Source organism: Oryzias latipes, chromosome 11 (assembly GCF_053564925.1).
Source record: "Oryzias latipes strain Hd-rR chromosome 11, Olatipes_Hd-rR_3.1".
Classification (NCBI taxonomy): domain Eukaryota; kingdom Metazoa; phylum Chordata; class Actinopteri; order Beloniformes; family Adrianichthyidae; genus Oryzias; species Oryzias latipes.
This window is the reverse complement of record NC_136247.1, coordinates 26,854,082-26,867,669: the sequence shown is the minus strand read 5'-3', so window position 1 is coordinate 26,867,669 and position 13,588 is coordinate 26,854,082. Positions and strand designations below refer to the sequence as shown.

General features: G+C 40.8%; 1 protein-coding gene across 4 annotated transcripts in view; it reads right to left on the bottom strand.

The window, feature by feature from the left end:
* Nucleotides 1-13,588, bottom strand: part of tnxbb (tenascin XBb) — a 53,994-nt gene that overhangs the window by 17,171 nt on the left and 23,235 nt on the right. For all 4 annotated transcript variants that reach the window (XM_078955095.1, XM_078955096.1, XM_020706936.3 and 1 more), the window contains exons 3-6: nucleotides 13,293-13,344; nucleotides 13,006-13,209; nucleotides 11,518-12,510; nucleotides 7,024-7,139 (exon numbers count right to left, since the gene is read on the bottom strand). In XM_078955095.1, the coding sequence (XP_078811221.1) occupies nucleotides 7,024-7,139; nucleotides 11,518-12,510; nucleotides 13,006-13,209; nucleotides 13,293-13,344 (1,365 nt within the window). The remainder of the gene's footprint in view (nucleotides 1-7,023; nucleotides 7,140-11,517; nucleotides 12,511-13,005; nucleotides 13,210-13,292; nucleotides 13,345-13,588) is intronic.

Genomic DNA, 13,588 nt, shown 5'->3' with positions numbered 1-13,588 from the left:
GAGGAGACATCGAGCAGCTCATCAGCTGACACTGATGTCTCTCCGTTCATGTCAGCAACCTGATCGTTCCTCCACACAGCGACGCCTGTCTGTCTGTCTGTCTGTCTGTGTCGCAGCTGCAGTGATGTCACCTCAATGGGGAGCTGCTGTGTTTGTAAGTGTTTGCACGTCTCCATGACAACAAGCGCCCAACATCTGCATCCTTTTTCTCCGGACATCCTGGAGTTTGTTTCGTTTTTTTATTTTTTTTTGAGTCTTTCGTTTCTGAAGTTCTGTCCTGCTTGTTTGTCGCTGTTTTGGTTTCAGAATAAATTTAAAAACTGCGAAAGGAATTTGTTTGAAACAACATGGCAGCACTGAGACACAATGGCTACTGGACACCTTGTAATTACTTTTTTTTAATTTTTTTTTTAGAAAACATCAACGACTGCATAACTCATAAAAGTGTCAGCTAAAAAATATCCTTCATTCTGTCATCTAAAAGTTATTAATTTGAGTTTTCATTGTTTGGTTGTAAAAGAATTCCCAGTCCGTCACATCTACAAATGCAACATTTTTTGTCTGCTCTTCATTCACAAGGATTTCAATGAAGAAATACTCAAAAATGCAATATTGAGCTTCATGTTCTCTTTATATGTCCTCTATCAGGAGAAAAATGCCACAGGAACACAATAAAAAACACTAAAAACAACAGTATTCAAAGGAGCGGGTCTTTAATGCAAAGCTTGCATTAGCTTTGCAAGTTCAACTTCCAAATCAAAGATCAGCAAAAAGCCAGACTATCCTGTAATGACCAACTTTGAATTAGAAAGACTCTCAGTCTTCTCTTAACACTAGAAGTCCCAGCCTTTTCTGGACCTCTTTTAGCCAAGAAGATGCTAGCTGGCCACTCTGTTGACTAAAATGAGCATCATTTCGTGTGTAAATGTGGCCATTACCTGAAGAATGTGCAGGGGAGTGTGAGGTGGGGGGGTTGCTTGTTTGTATGGGGGAGAGAGGACTGCTAACTGACTGTGTTGAGATGATCGTTGGCAGAGTATTGTTCATGTAGGCTTGTAGGGCGTCACCTGGTTGTAAACAATGGGTGTAAAATTGCACATCTATAGACCCATAGAAGCAGCTTGCTCACAAATAAGAGGTAATTCCTTTTGTGCCGAGGTGGATAAAAACCTCACTGAACATAGCCTATACTTCAGTGGCCCCAGGAAATTTGTGCTGTGTGAACATCCTCCCTAAGGAAGAAAAATGCAGCAAAGACTCTCCACTCGGCAGGCATTGGAAAGTATCCTGAGCAAAGTAAACCCTTGTGACTCGGATGGAGACAACATAGACCTTCAGCCAGATTCAGACTCTGAGCCGTCTGAGTTGTCTTCAGGTTGCATTTCATTTTATGTTGTTTCGAATTTCTTATTTCATTTCAAACAAGAAAATGTTCAGATACAGAGGAGGAGATACTGGACTAGTGTCTGCATGCATTTGTGATATCATTTGTCTTGATCATTGCTCACAATTTGAACTTGTTCACATTGCAGATGAAGAGACTGTACCTCAACCCCCAAAAAAACCTCGTCTGTCGACTGACGGGACAGACACAGCAAAAGATAGCACAGTTTGGCGTGAAGAACAGGTGGGGGAGCGTCTCCATTTCACCCCTATCGAAGCGTACACCGGAGATGGAGAGCCAACAGATAAAGCCAGGAGAAGTATCTCAAGTCGCCTTCAGAGCTTCCTCTGTTTTATCAGTCTTGAAATGCTTCACAGCATTCAAGAATGGACCGTTCAACATGCACAGCAAACAGAGCATGATGATTGGTTCATGGGCCTCCCTGAACTAATGGCATTTGTTGCAATTGTCATCTTGCGGGGGCTTACCAAGGTTCCAGCACTAGGTGACTGCTGGTCAGCAAACCTTGGAAACCCACAGATCATTCGAACCATGTCCCGTGACCGCTTCCAAGGCATCATGTGACACCTACGCTTTGATGACAGGTCCACCCGCAGTGACCGAGCAAAGACTGATAAGTTTGCTGCAATTTCCGATTTGTGGGGATCATTTGTCACCAACTGCATAACATCCTACAACCCTGGTCGACCCGTCATTGTTGGTGAACAGCTTTTCCCGTCAAAGACTTGTTGCCGTTTCCTGCAATATGTTGCAACTAAGCCTGACAAGTTTGGAATCAAGTTTTGGGTGGCTTATGACTTAAAATCCAAGTACATTTGCAACGTCCTCCCATATCTTGGCAAGGACCCCAGTCATCCCGGTGGGGAGCGACTGTCTGAAAATGTTGTGATGAGGCTGATGGAACCATTCTTGGACAAGGGCAGAAACGTTACCACGGACAATTTCTTCACATCGCTGTCACTTTCGCAACAACTGCTTAGCCGGAAGACGACCATCCTCGGCTCAGTCAACAAGACTCGCCGGGAAATTCCACAATCTGCTAGGCAGACAGACCGTGATGAATTCACCACTCAGGTATGTGGCAGGTCTCTCTATGTTTATGTCTTTCTAATTTTTTTGTGAAAGTGCTATGAAAATAAAAACTTTGCATCTTAATTAGGTGTTTTCAACCACTGGTGCCACGCTGACGGTGTACGCGCCCAAAAGGAAGAAGACCGTCTACATTCTTAGCAGCATGCACAGCGTGGTTCAGACTGAGAATAGCACCAAAAGGAAGCCAAACACCGTCGCCCTTTACAACACCACAAAGTGCGGAGTGGATGTGATAGACCAGATGATGCAGGAGTACACTGTCCGCAGAGGAACACGGCGCTGGCCGGTCGCTGTGTTCTATAACATGATTGACATGGCAGCACTGAATGCGCATGTGCTGTACCAAGCATGCACCGGTAGGCAGGAGAGAGGAGTGGACTTCCTGGCAAAGCTTGCAAGAGAGTTGGCTAACTCTCATGTGGATGCAAAGAAGGCACAAAAAGAAGAATTGCTTCGACAACAACCTCCCACACCCGGCCCTGGAAAAAGAGCCACGTGTCAGGTCAGGCACAAGTGTAAGAACAATCATGCCACTGTGCGATGCGTTGACTGCTACAGATACACATGTGGCAAATGCAGAAGAGAGATACCATGGCAGTGCCAGGATTGTGAGTGATGGGTGAAATGTAGTCACTTAAATTTTTGAATTCTTTGCAAATATGTGTAAAAATGTATTCTATGTACTATTTTTTTAATAAAGTAATAAGATCTTTCACCAAAGATGGCAATATAAAAAACAAGTTTCATTGAAGTGATTTAGGATAGCCCCACCAGCATCTGCCTTATTTACATAGGAAAAGCAGTCGTTCACAGTTGATTTAGGAGATTAGCTAAAAGTCTTCCAGCTGATTGTCTGCCCTTTGGGTTTTATAGGTAGAAAGACAAAATGCTCCTTGGGACTTTCAGTGTTAAACAGAAGCCAACTGTCAGAGTGACCAGATCTAAAAGAAACTACAAAATCAAATCAACCAAAACCCCCCATGTGGAAAAATCTTGTTTTAAAACGTTTTTTTGTGTGTGGCATTTTTCTCATGAAAGTTCAGCTCAAAATGAAATTTTTGTGTATGTTTTATTTAAATCACTGTGAATCAGGAGATGACAAAAAAAGCTTATTTGTGGCAGAAAATATGTTGGATGGGTCTCAAGCTCCCTGCTCTGAGCGCTCCGCAATGGAGAGGGGAAGGGGGGGAGGGGTTGCTCCATGCTAATAGTGCCCCCCAGAACTCAGAGGTAAATTTCAGATGAACTACTGTCGCTCTGCAGGAACCATGTCATGAAAACCACACAGGTTTTCTTTTAGTTAAAAGAACACTGGGAATGCTTTGAAAACAGACCAAAAGATGATCAGAGGGTGACTAGATTATCAGAGTTAAAAAATGTTGCTTTAGTAAATAAAACTGGCAATTTCTCTGATACAAATCATTGTGCATTGATGGAGCTGCATGCTTTTGTATCAGAGACACTAAAGGGACATGCACAGAGTGTCATTATCTGCATATTTTCAATAATCACTCCAGACATGTTCACTAAAAAGAGGAAATAAACATCAAAACATATTTCTCAAAGCTCAGTTGTTTTTTCATAACCAACAACATTGCATTTCCTCAACGTTTGCACTAGTTTAAGTTTTTTAACCTTTATGTCTCTGTGGGATTTGTTGGGGTTATTTTCTCCTCCTGTTGGTCCTCCAGCTGCTCCATTATCATAATGATCTCACTGCACAGCTTTTACAGAATGAGTGAGAAAACATGCTGGATAGACAGCAATCTACAGCAAAAAAAAATGTTTTTCCTTACACTGAAAGTGAAGTTTCTGTTTTCATTTAAGCCGTCTTCAGTTCGTCTCCAGAACACGACTCACAAAAATACCAGAACCGTTTGTAAGTCAGTTGGCTGCACACGTTCGTTAAGGAGTCTGAATGAGTCTGGACAGAAACTCCCAGGCAAATTGAATAATTAACCACATGGTAAAAAAAAAAAAATGTAAAACAGGCTTTTGCCTTTAAAGAAAATAATGCAGGTAGAGCTTCATAATGTTAGGAATGCTGATAATGTCCAACATTAAGTTTTATTGCATCATTTTACAACCAATATAATACATTTTTATCTCTTTTCAAACAATCTGCTTGTGTTCCTACATTTATCGTGAATGCTATGATGAACACAGACAGGTTTAATAGCCTTTGTGACCCCTCCCCCTGGAGAGACGATACTTTAGCAATAACTTGGTGAGGTAACGATATTTCACTGTATCCTGCAGGGTCTGTTTCTGGGTTGAATTTCTCAGCAAACAATCATTTCCAGGATGCTGAGGCGAGTTTTTAAAGTCTGGCTGAATGTCAACGCTGATCGCTCACAACGAGCCCAAAGAGTTGTCTGTTTCAAAGCATCACAGGGAGGTGTTGTGAGCGGTGAAGAACAATAAGCCTCTCACCCCTTTTGCACTTAATGTGAGCAGCGTTCAAGTCAAAGTCAAACCGCGTCAGTCACAGAACTAAATGGGTGCAGCTGTTCTGTAATTGTGAAGGACTTTTTTACATTGTGCTTTGTTTGGAGCCCAGTTTAAATATTTTCTTTCACATTTTACACATAGAAACTGCTTAAAACATCAGAGCAATGCTTCAGTTCATCGAATGATGAGTACAATAAACCAAACATAGCAGCAAAGCATGCATATTTAAATTCTAATACAGTTGACATTTTGACCTTCCAAAAACAAAATGAGTAGAGCTGAAGATTGTTGGAGCTGTACATCATTCTTTACCATAAACGGAGAAACTTTGATTTGTTTTAATAATCCCTTTTAAAAAAACTTAAATAAATGTAATGAAACAATTAAATCTGCATATTTAGAATGATCATATTTCTTTACATTTTACTTAGTTGGGTTTTACGGTGCCTCATCTCACAGGTGGGTTATTTAAAAAAAAAAGTATAAATTGGTCTTGAGTCTCAGAAAACAAGATGAGACTGGAGGTTTTTTTTACATAGACGTAGTTGCTATGTGGAGGTTTGTGTTCATCACGGCCTGAGCATCAGATGACGTGAGGCTGCATGAGCTGCCAACGCCATCACCAACAACGCCGTCTCCCTGAATTATCTTTTAGGTTCCGTGGAAAAAAAGCAGTCTGCAACGCTGTCTTCACATAAACCATTGAAAAAATGTGTTCTTTTAAATTAATATGTCACACTGTTGGACTCTGGTTTCCATGGACATCACTTTGTTGGCTCAAATGAGTATTATAGGTGCTGTGGCAGCAGACGATACAGTTTTTCATCTTGTTGCTTTCAGTGAAAAAAAAAACCCTCACATCTGTTCTGAACAAAAATGTCCAAAAAAAAAAAGAGTTCTTGTTGCCTAATTGTGTATTGATTAGTTTCAGTTCCGGAACTCCTAAAATGTGTTTTCTGCACCTAAAGTGACCAACATATTAATAAAATGTGAAAGCTCTGCTTTGCTGAAAACACACTCAACAAAAAAAATTTTCTTAATGCAAAGATAAGGTTACATTTTGGTTGAATAATTCATAATGTCTTGACCGTAAAAAACAATTTCTTTGACTAAGTCGACACTACATTTTAATAAAGTATTTTAAATAAAAAGCACTATTTGGATGTGAAAAAAAGTCAGAGCTTAAAGAATGTTTCATTCATTTGTTTGGAGCCGTGTTTTCATTTTGCGAGCATGAATTGCAGATCAAATTGCCAATTGAAAAATGCATTTTCAAATGACATCATAAAATTACAAAGTGAATTGTTAAATGGGAACTGCATATTACTTTGAATTATGGGTGAAAACATTTTTCTTTTTTTTAGGTAAAGATCATTTTGACCTTCAGAGAATTCCTGCCCTTTTTCAGTTTTTAACCACTAGGTGGCAGAAGACATCAAAACTGTGTCCGACATGTCACATTTAGTCACCAGGTGTAGTTAATTAAAGGACAAAATTAGCTTTAAACACAATATCTTAACTAAAAGAAAACAAACTTTTGCTGACAAACATTTTTAAATACAATAATTGTTACTGAAATAATAAAAAAAACTTTTAACCGTCCAACTTACAAAAGTTTTAACAGAATTGGAGGTGTTTTATATTAAAATATAAATTTACAACTTGAGTACATTTGGTTCAGTCATTGAGGGTTTTCTGACACATATGGTTCTAAGAACCTGTTTTCTGTGGGTTTTAGTTCACAACACTTTTGTAAAGGTAATTCAGAGCCAGGAGGCTCTTTTTGGTTAAATAAATACTATGAAAATGCATAAAACATGTTAAAGCCATAATCATTTATCTTAAATGTTTTTTTTCAACCCTTAAGTCCTCTAAATATCCCCAATATTTGAATGTGTTAGTTTTTACCGTTTAAAAAAAAAAAAAAAAAAAAAGTGTTTTGTTAAAGATTTGTGTTTTTTTTTTTTATAAAAATGGGCAGATATAGTTTTATTCAGTTGAAACGTTTACTACCATCTTGACTGAATGACAAAAACGATTTTTCTTATAATTATTAGTGGCACAGATCCACGTACCTCGCTGGTGAAGACGATGTGGTAGGTCTCATACTGGACCGAAGGTGGCGTCCAAACCAGAGAGACCGACGTCTCTGTGACGTTCTGAGCCTTCAGCTGAGAAACATCTGACATGACTGAAACACAACAATCATTTCTGTCAGGTTTCTATCCACACTTAAAGTCAATGATCTAATCAGCAATGATCAATATCAGGACAACCTTGCAGTTTTGCTGAACCTTTACCTTTCCGGTGCAGCGCATTTTGGGAAATTAAGCAAGACGTTTAAAGGTGATGGGAAAATCATTGGCATTTTAAAAACACAAAATTGAGATAAGACAATGAAAAGATATTAGATATAAATTATAAAGTAAGAAATAAACATAGGAGGAAAGTGGGGAAAAAGCAAAGTAACCATGACAACCACAAAAATTAACAGTAAAGACTAAATAAAGATTAGACCAAAAAAAACTCCAGTAACCCTATAATAAACTACAAATGTACACATTGACTAGAAACAAAAAGTGAAGAAAAAAAGAAAAATCCGCAAAATAACTGCAGATTTCAACAGAGAACAGAAAGAAGCAAAAAATTTGAGATGTTTCCAAACTCTCAAGTGCAGCACAAATCACTTTTTATCCAAAAAAGTTTAAACTATTAAAGGCAAATCCCACTGTACTGTATATTTATGAAATGTAAACTCGTGGTAAACATCATGGTGGTCACTGCAGCCTATCCCTGCTTTGGGAGGGCGGAGTCAGGACACACCTGAGGCCGGCCACCCAACTTCCAGAGCCAGAAACCGAGATGGGCAAATGCTGATCCTTATAGGGCAATTTAAATTCACTGATCAATGTCAAACATGTGTTTCTGATGTGGGAGGAAGCCCCAAGTACAAAAACACACATTTTCCTCAGGTGACAATTTGCCACCATCCATCACAAAAATGTTTTTATTTTCAGATTTTCAACATTGAGGAGTTTTGCTTCCTGGTTTTTCTTAAATGGGCAGGTTTGGAGCCTAATTTGAATTGCAGGAATCATTTACAAAATTTGCACTTTTGGAACCAAAACATGATTCTGACATCCTTTTTTCTCATGTTAGTCATTCAAAGGAACAAATCGACCAATTTAGCAAACCTTTGTCCTCTTTGTGTGGATCCCATCAAAACATCTGCTTTAGCCCATTCAGAGGGATGTATGCATTAATATTTTGGCATCGACCACAATCAAGCAATTTAACATCTGCTCTCTGGAACTGCAACAAAAAATGATCAAGCTGGCCTGCTGGAGTAAAAGTGAAACCGCTCGGATGAGGAGAACAGATTCTGGTGCTATGGTGGAGTCAATAGCATAATGATATTAAATGGTGGGATTTGAGATCAATTTAACACGATTTAGACATTTTAAACCCACGAAAAAAGGATTTTTATTTTTTCAGTCTATTGGAACCACACACCTGATGTTTAACTGGATGTACTGAAGCCGTACTGAGACTGTAATTCACAGATTCATTTTCCAGCGCAGTCTCTCGTAAAAGTAGTGCTGAGGAGCGTGACGCATAGCTCCTGTAAGGGATTACCCACAACATGCCTGCAGAAAAGGGCTGCCTCGACAAAAAAAAAAAAAACTCTGGATCAACTGTTTGAGCAAATCAGAACTGGAAAAATTAAATTTAAAATGCAGGTTATATGCATTAACTGTACAGGAAAATATGTTTAAAAGCAGAGAAGATTTTGGTTAAAGAAATAATTCCCAGTAGTTGCATTTTTGATTGATGGTTAACTCTTGCTAGAATCTTAAAGAGTTTGGATCAAACGTTAAAGTATTTGAAAACGTGGCTAGTGAGTTCAAAAGACTTCTTTTAGTCTGCAAACCAACAGAAAGAAGTTATTTTCATTTTAACATTCTTTTTAATCTTAATCCCTTCATGTCAGAATTTATTCCAGTTATTTTAAAAGAATAATTATTTTATTTTATTTTTTCATTCAAGGTAATGTCAAATGAAGTCCTGGTACGTTGCAAATTAGTGACAGTCGGGGTGAACGGGTAAACATTATAATTCTAAGATTTCTGTGCAATATAACAATAATTGAGTTTTATTTTCCCAAATGACAAAATCTTTGTCTTTTTACTGACTTAGAACTAGGGAATAAAAAAAATCATTTCTGGGATTTATGTTCTGAGAATTTTGTGCAGATTCCACATTTTCAAGAAAAAAGGTGGATTGTTGGAAATTTCTCGCCCACTCTCCTTTTATTCAGTTTCACTTTCATTCAACTCTGTGGGTTTTTACATTTGGGGAAACACTTTGCTCTTCAACACAAACAAATCTGTTTTGAGTTTAGAGGCACTAAAAGTCCCTTCACATGAAGTTTTATGATGTTTTTAGGAGTCCAGCTTTTCTCTTAATAAAACAAACATAAACACCAAAAACAACTGCAATGGAATTAGTAGCCTGAAGGTGAATGACTCCTCACATTTATTAATGTGGAATCTGGCAAGAAGATTAAAAAAACATGGCAAATATTAGAAAAGTGTTTTGGTTCCTGAAATTAAGCAACCCTAAATGCTTCAGATGTTAATGTTTTTCAGAAAAAAAGATATTAAAATATCAAAAGCAAATAGTGAAAAGAAAGGCAAAAAGAAATTCAGAAATAGGTGAAGAAAACTGCAGAAATTTGAGGGATTTAAAAACCATTTGCAAAAAAATAGAAAACGTCATAAGCAACATGTAACTACGGTCAATAGGGAACTGCAGTAAAAAAAAGAGTTTCCTGTATTTCTCCAAAGAGCATTTTTCTTTTTTTAAACTACTTCAACTGTTGGATGACTACAGAGATACGTTATTACTTTTGCTGCGTGATTCGCACCGCACAGGCGTCCAGTTTTAATGGTACGTCAATCTACAGACGCGATCTGAGGTCCTGTGGCGTGATTTGAGATCCAGGCGTGCTGGTCCGGCAGTAGCACCTTTTAGTAGCTGCAAAAATCTAAACTTTGACGAGGTCAACACCGTGCGTCAACCCATTCAGATTGACGAACTTTTCAGTGACACGATAGCAGGTGGAGTTCAAATCCAACATGGAGGATTGATCCAGGCGTTCTCGCCCTGAAATTCTATCCATCAATCTATTTTCTTAATCTGCTTTATCCCTTCCAAACCCAACGGGGTTCTCGGAGCCCAACCCGGTGACTGTTGGGCGAAGGCGAGTACACCGTTGACAGGTCGCCAGTCTGGTGCAGGGCCCCCCATGGGGCTGGAGCTAGCAGGATGGTAGAGCGGCGGCAGCATTCTTAGTTTTATTTTTCCCCTCTCAGGTTAATGCAAGTCTTCAAACTGGCTCACAGAGACACAGAAGTCATTCAGCGATGAGTGAAGCTCACCGTACTGGGAGAGTCTCTGAAGGATCTCATGAACCCAGACGTGGAGACGTGATTACCTTCACTTTTGTAGGGCTCTTTAAAATGGACAAATCTGATTTCTCAACATCATCTGTGTCCTCCATGCATAAGGGGACACAGATACTGATATAAGCATCATTGTGGCGAAAAAAAGGTTGGCATTTAGTTTTTCCCTCACATGTCTGGAGCGTCAAATTTGCTGTCCATCAAACTTGAATTTGTATCACATTTAGTGTGAATGCAGCATTAGTCACATGCGCCTGGATGGGGGTTGACTCATAATGTGGAGGGTCACGCGTAGGATTGTCATGCATGTGGTGAGCATATCATGAAGCAGTCAAAAGGCTAAGGACGTTTCAGGCACTTAGGACGGACAGGTGATGGTTATGCGGTGCCCTTGTGCTACACTTGGGTCTTTAGTCAGGTGTGCGTACTTGCCCCTTTCTGACTGCACAAATGTCACATGTGGGCAGGTAAAAAGTCTGTAAGCCTGTAGGATGCCAGTTAGATATCCACAAAGACTAGGCTCTGATCCTCTAATTATCTAATTTCTAACAGTCAGGCTGCATGCAAGGAGCTCACACTTCACTTTAACAGCGCTGACGATCTCCCTGGGTAGCTGACAGGATTTGGGAAGGGTTGAAATTTTTTTTTACAATCCATATGACAAAAAATCTGCCTACACACTCTTACTCACCCTGGCATTTTGCATGTGTTTGCCAGGACCTGTCGCCTGCAGATAGCCTGTTTGTGACTAAAGCTTTGAGTATCACTTCAGGAAGAAACACTTTTATTGCAAATGGCAGCAAAACCAGATCAAAGCCTTGTGGTACACCACAAATGAGGCAACATAATTACAGCTAAACTGTACTTGATAACAAATTACTGTGTTGGCAGGAATGAAAGTTTTTCTTGTGAACGTCTAAGTGTAACAAGCTTCTGAGATTTTCTGCTCTGTCAATTTCATTTTTTTGCTTTATAACCCAAGAAATAGCAATGAACCCAGAAGGTTGGGAAAAGTCCAAAACTAAAACTGTGAATGCAGTTTCTGTTTCAGAGGTTTCGTTCGCATGTCTCTGACTGGGATGGATGCTGATGGTTTTGACTCACCCGTGTCACAGTTTGGTCCCGTCAAGCCCTTCTCACACTGGCTGCAGTCCTTTCCGGTAAACCCACGTTGGCACAAGCACCTCCCTCTCATGCAGTTTCCCCTGTTGCTGCATTTATTGGGGCAGACTTGGGTGCCGCACTTTGGCCCGATGAAGCCCACAGAGCAAACACACTTTCCGTTCTCACATTTCCCGTTGTTGCTGCAGTTCCCTGGACAAGCTGCTTCTGAGCAATCCGGCCCAGTGAAGTCTTTCTGGCACACGCATTGCCCATCAACACAGCTGCCTCCGTTCTTGCAGTCGTCAGGGCAGGTGGTCTGGGAGCAGTCGGGACCGGTGAATTCGGGGCTGCACTCACACCTGCCGTTCTCACACCGCCCTCGATCACTGCAGCCATTAGGGCAGGTTCTTTCTGAGCAATCCCGCCCAGTGAATCCATCCTCACAAATGCATTGTCCATTGACACAACGCTCCCTGTCGTTGCAGTTTCCCGGACAGGCCATCTCTGAGCAGTTTGCACCGGTAAAGCCACTGTCACACACACATTTACCACTTTCACATCGACCGTGGCCGTTGCAGTCGTTCGGACAGGCCTTTTTGGAGCAATCTGGGCCGGTGAATTCGGGATCGCACACACACCGTCCATTAACGCAGCTCCCCCTGTTGCAGCTTCCAGGACAGGACCTGTCTGCACATCGAGGACCAGTAAAGCCCCTGTCACACACACACTTGCCCTTCTCACACCTTCCCCTTCTGCTGCAGTTGCCGGGGCAGGCGGTCTGGGAGCAGTCGGGACCAGAGAACTCCGGATCACACTCGCACTGTCCTTTCACACACTTCCCCCTGTCGTTGCAGTTTTTTGGGCAGCTGGACTCGCTGCAGTCCGGCCCACTGTGACCCGGAAAGCAGACACACTTGCCGTCCTCACAGCGACCCTGATCGCTGCACTCGTTGGGACATTCGTCACCTTCTGGTTTGATGGAGCAGCCTGCACCTGAAGGAGAAGAGAAGAAGATCCTGCCTTGAGGTAACGATGAAAGAAACTCAAAATAAACAGTGTGGTTTAAATGTTAGTATTCAGACATTTACCCTCAACAGAATTTGATCTTAATAAGCCTAAGCCTCATGGATCACAGCAGACACAGAACAATCAACAGAGTTCATGGTGAACGGCCTTGATAGTGTCATGAAAAATGGTGTTGGAGTCCAAAAAGAAAAGGAACCAGAGGTTTAATGACAGAAACTGGAATAATACATTATTTAAACTTGATGAAAGTGTCTAAATAAAAAGAATAAAAGAAAAGCATGACAAAACCATCATACAAGAAAAAACAAACCAGAAGCTGACCATGGTTAACTGAAACCATTGATTCAGATGTTTAGATGTTGATCTGGCATATCTACAAAAACCTGAAGCAGCTCTGGTGCTTCCTAAGCAACGTCGGATGAGAAAACTGCTCCAATCCAAAATACATGAAACTCCTTTAACCTTTGCTCTCAGAGGTGCAGCAGCTTCCTCCAGCTCCGTCACATTTCTCCCGGAGGTCGGACACCTCCCTCTCCAGCCTCTCCAGGCGTTCTCTCAGGGCTGCAACGTCTGCCTCGCAGCCGCAAGACCCAGACCCAGAAGGAACCAGTTTAATTGTGTGGGTGAGGACCAAAGGAGAACCGGGAGCCAGCGCAACTTCTTTCCCTGTAAAAGACAAAAACTCGGCTCACAAGACGACAAACTTGTGTTTGTGAGGTTGTGCGGATGGAGATGACTCAGTCCTGTACCTTCTCCTTCAGATGAATTTCCATGTGTGACACATCCTTCTGAGATGACAACCTGCAGAAAAACAACCAAAAAGTCAAACCACTTAGAAATCTCCCGTATGTTCCTCTAAAAGTCAACAGAATAAAAAGGAGAAATGGCAAATTTGATTTGGCTAGTTGGCATCATTTTTCCCCAATATGAGCAGAACACAGAAATGTCCTGGAATATGAATCACATGAGGATTTTTCTGTTTCACATCAAACAATCCTCTTTTTCCCTGACGTCGAGTTTTCTCGTCTCCTCTGTTGTGGTTTTT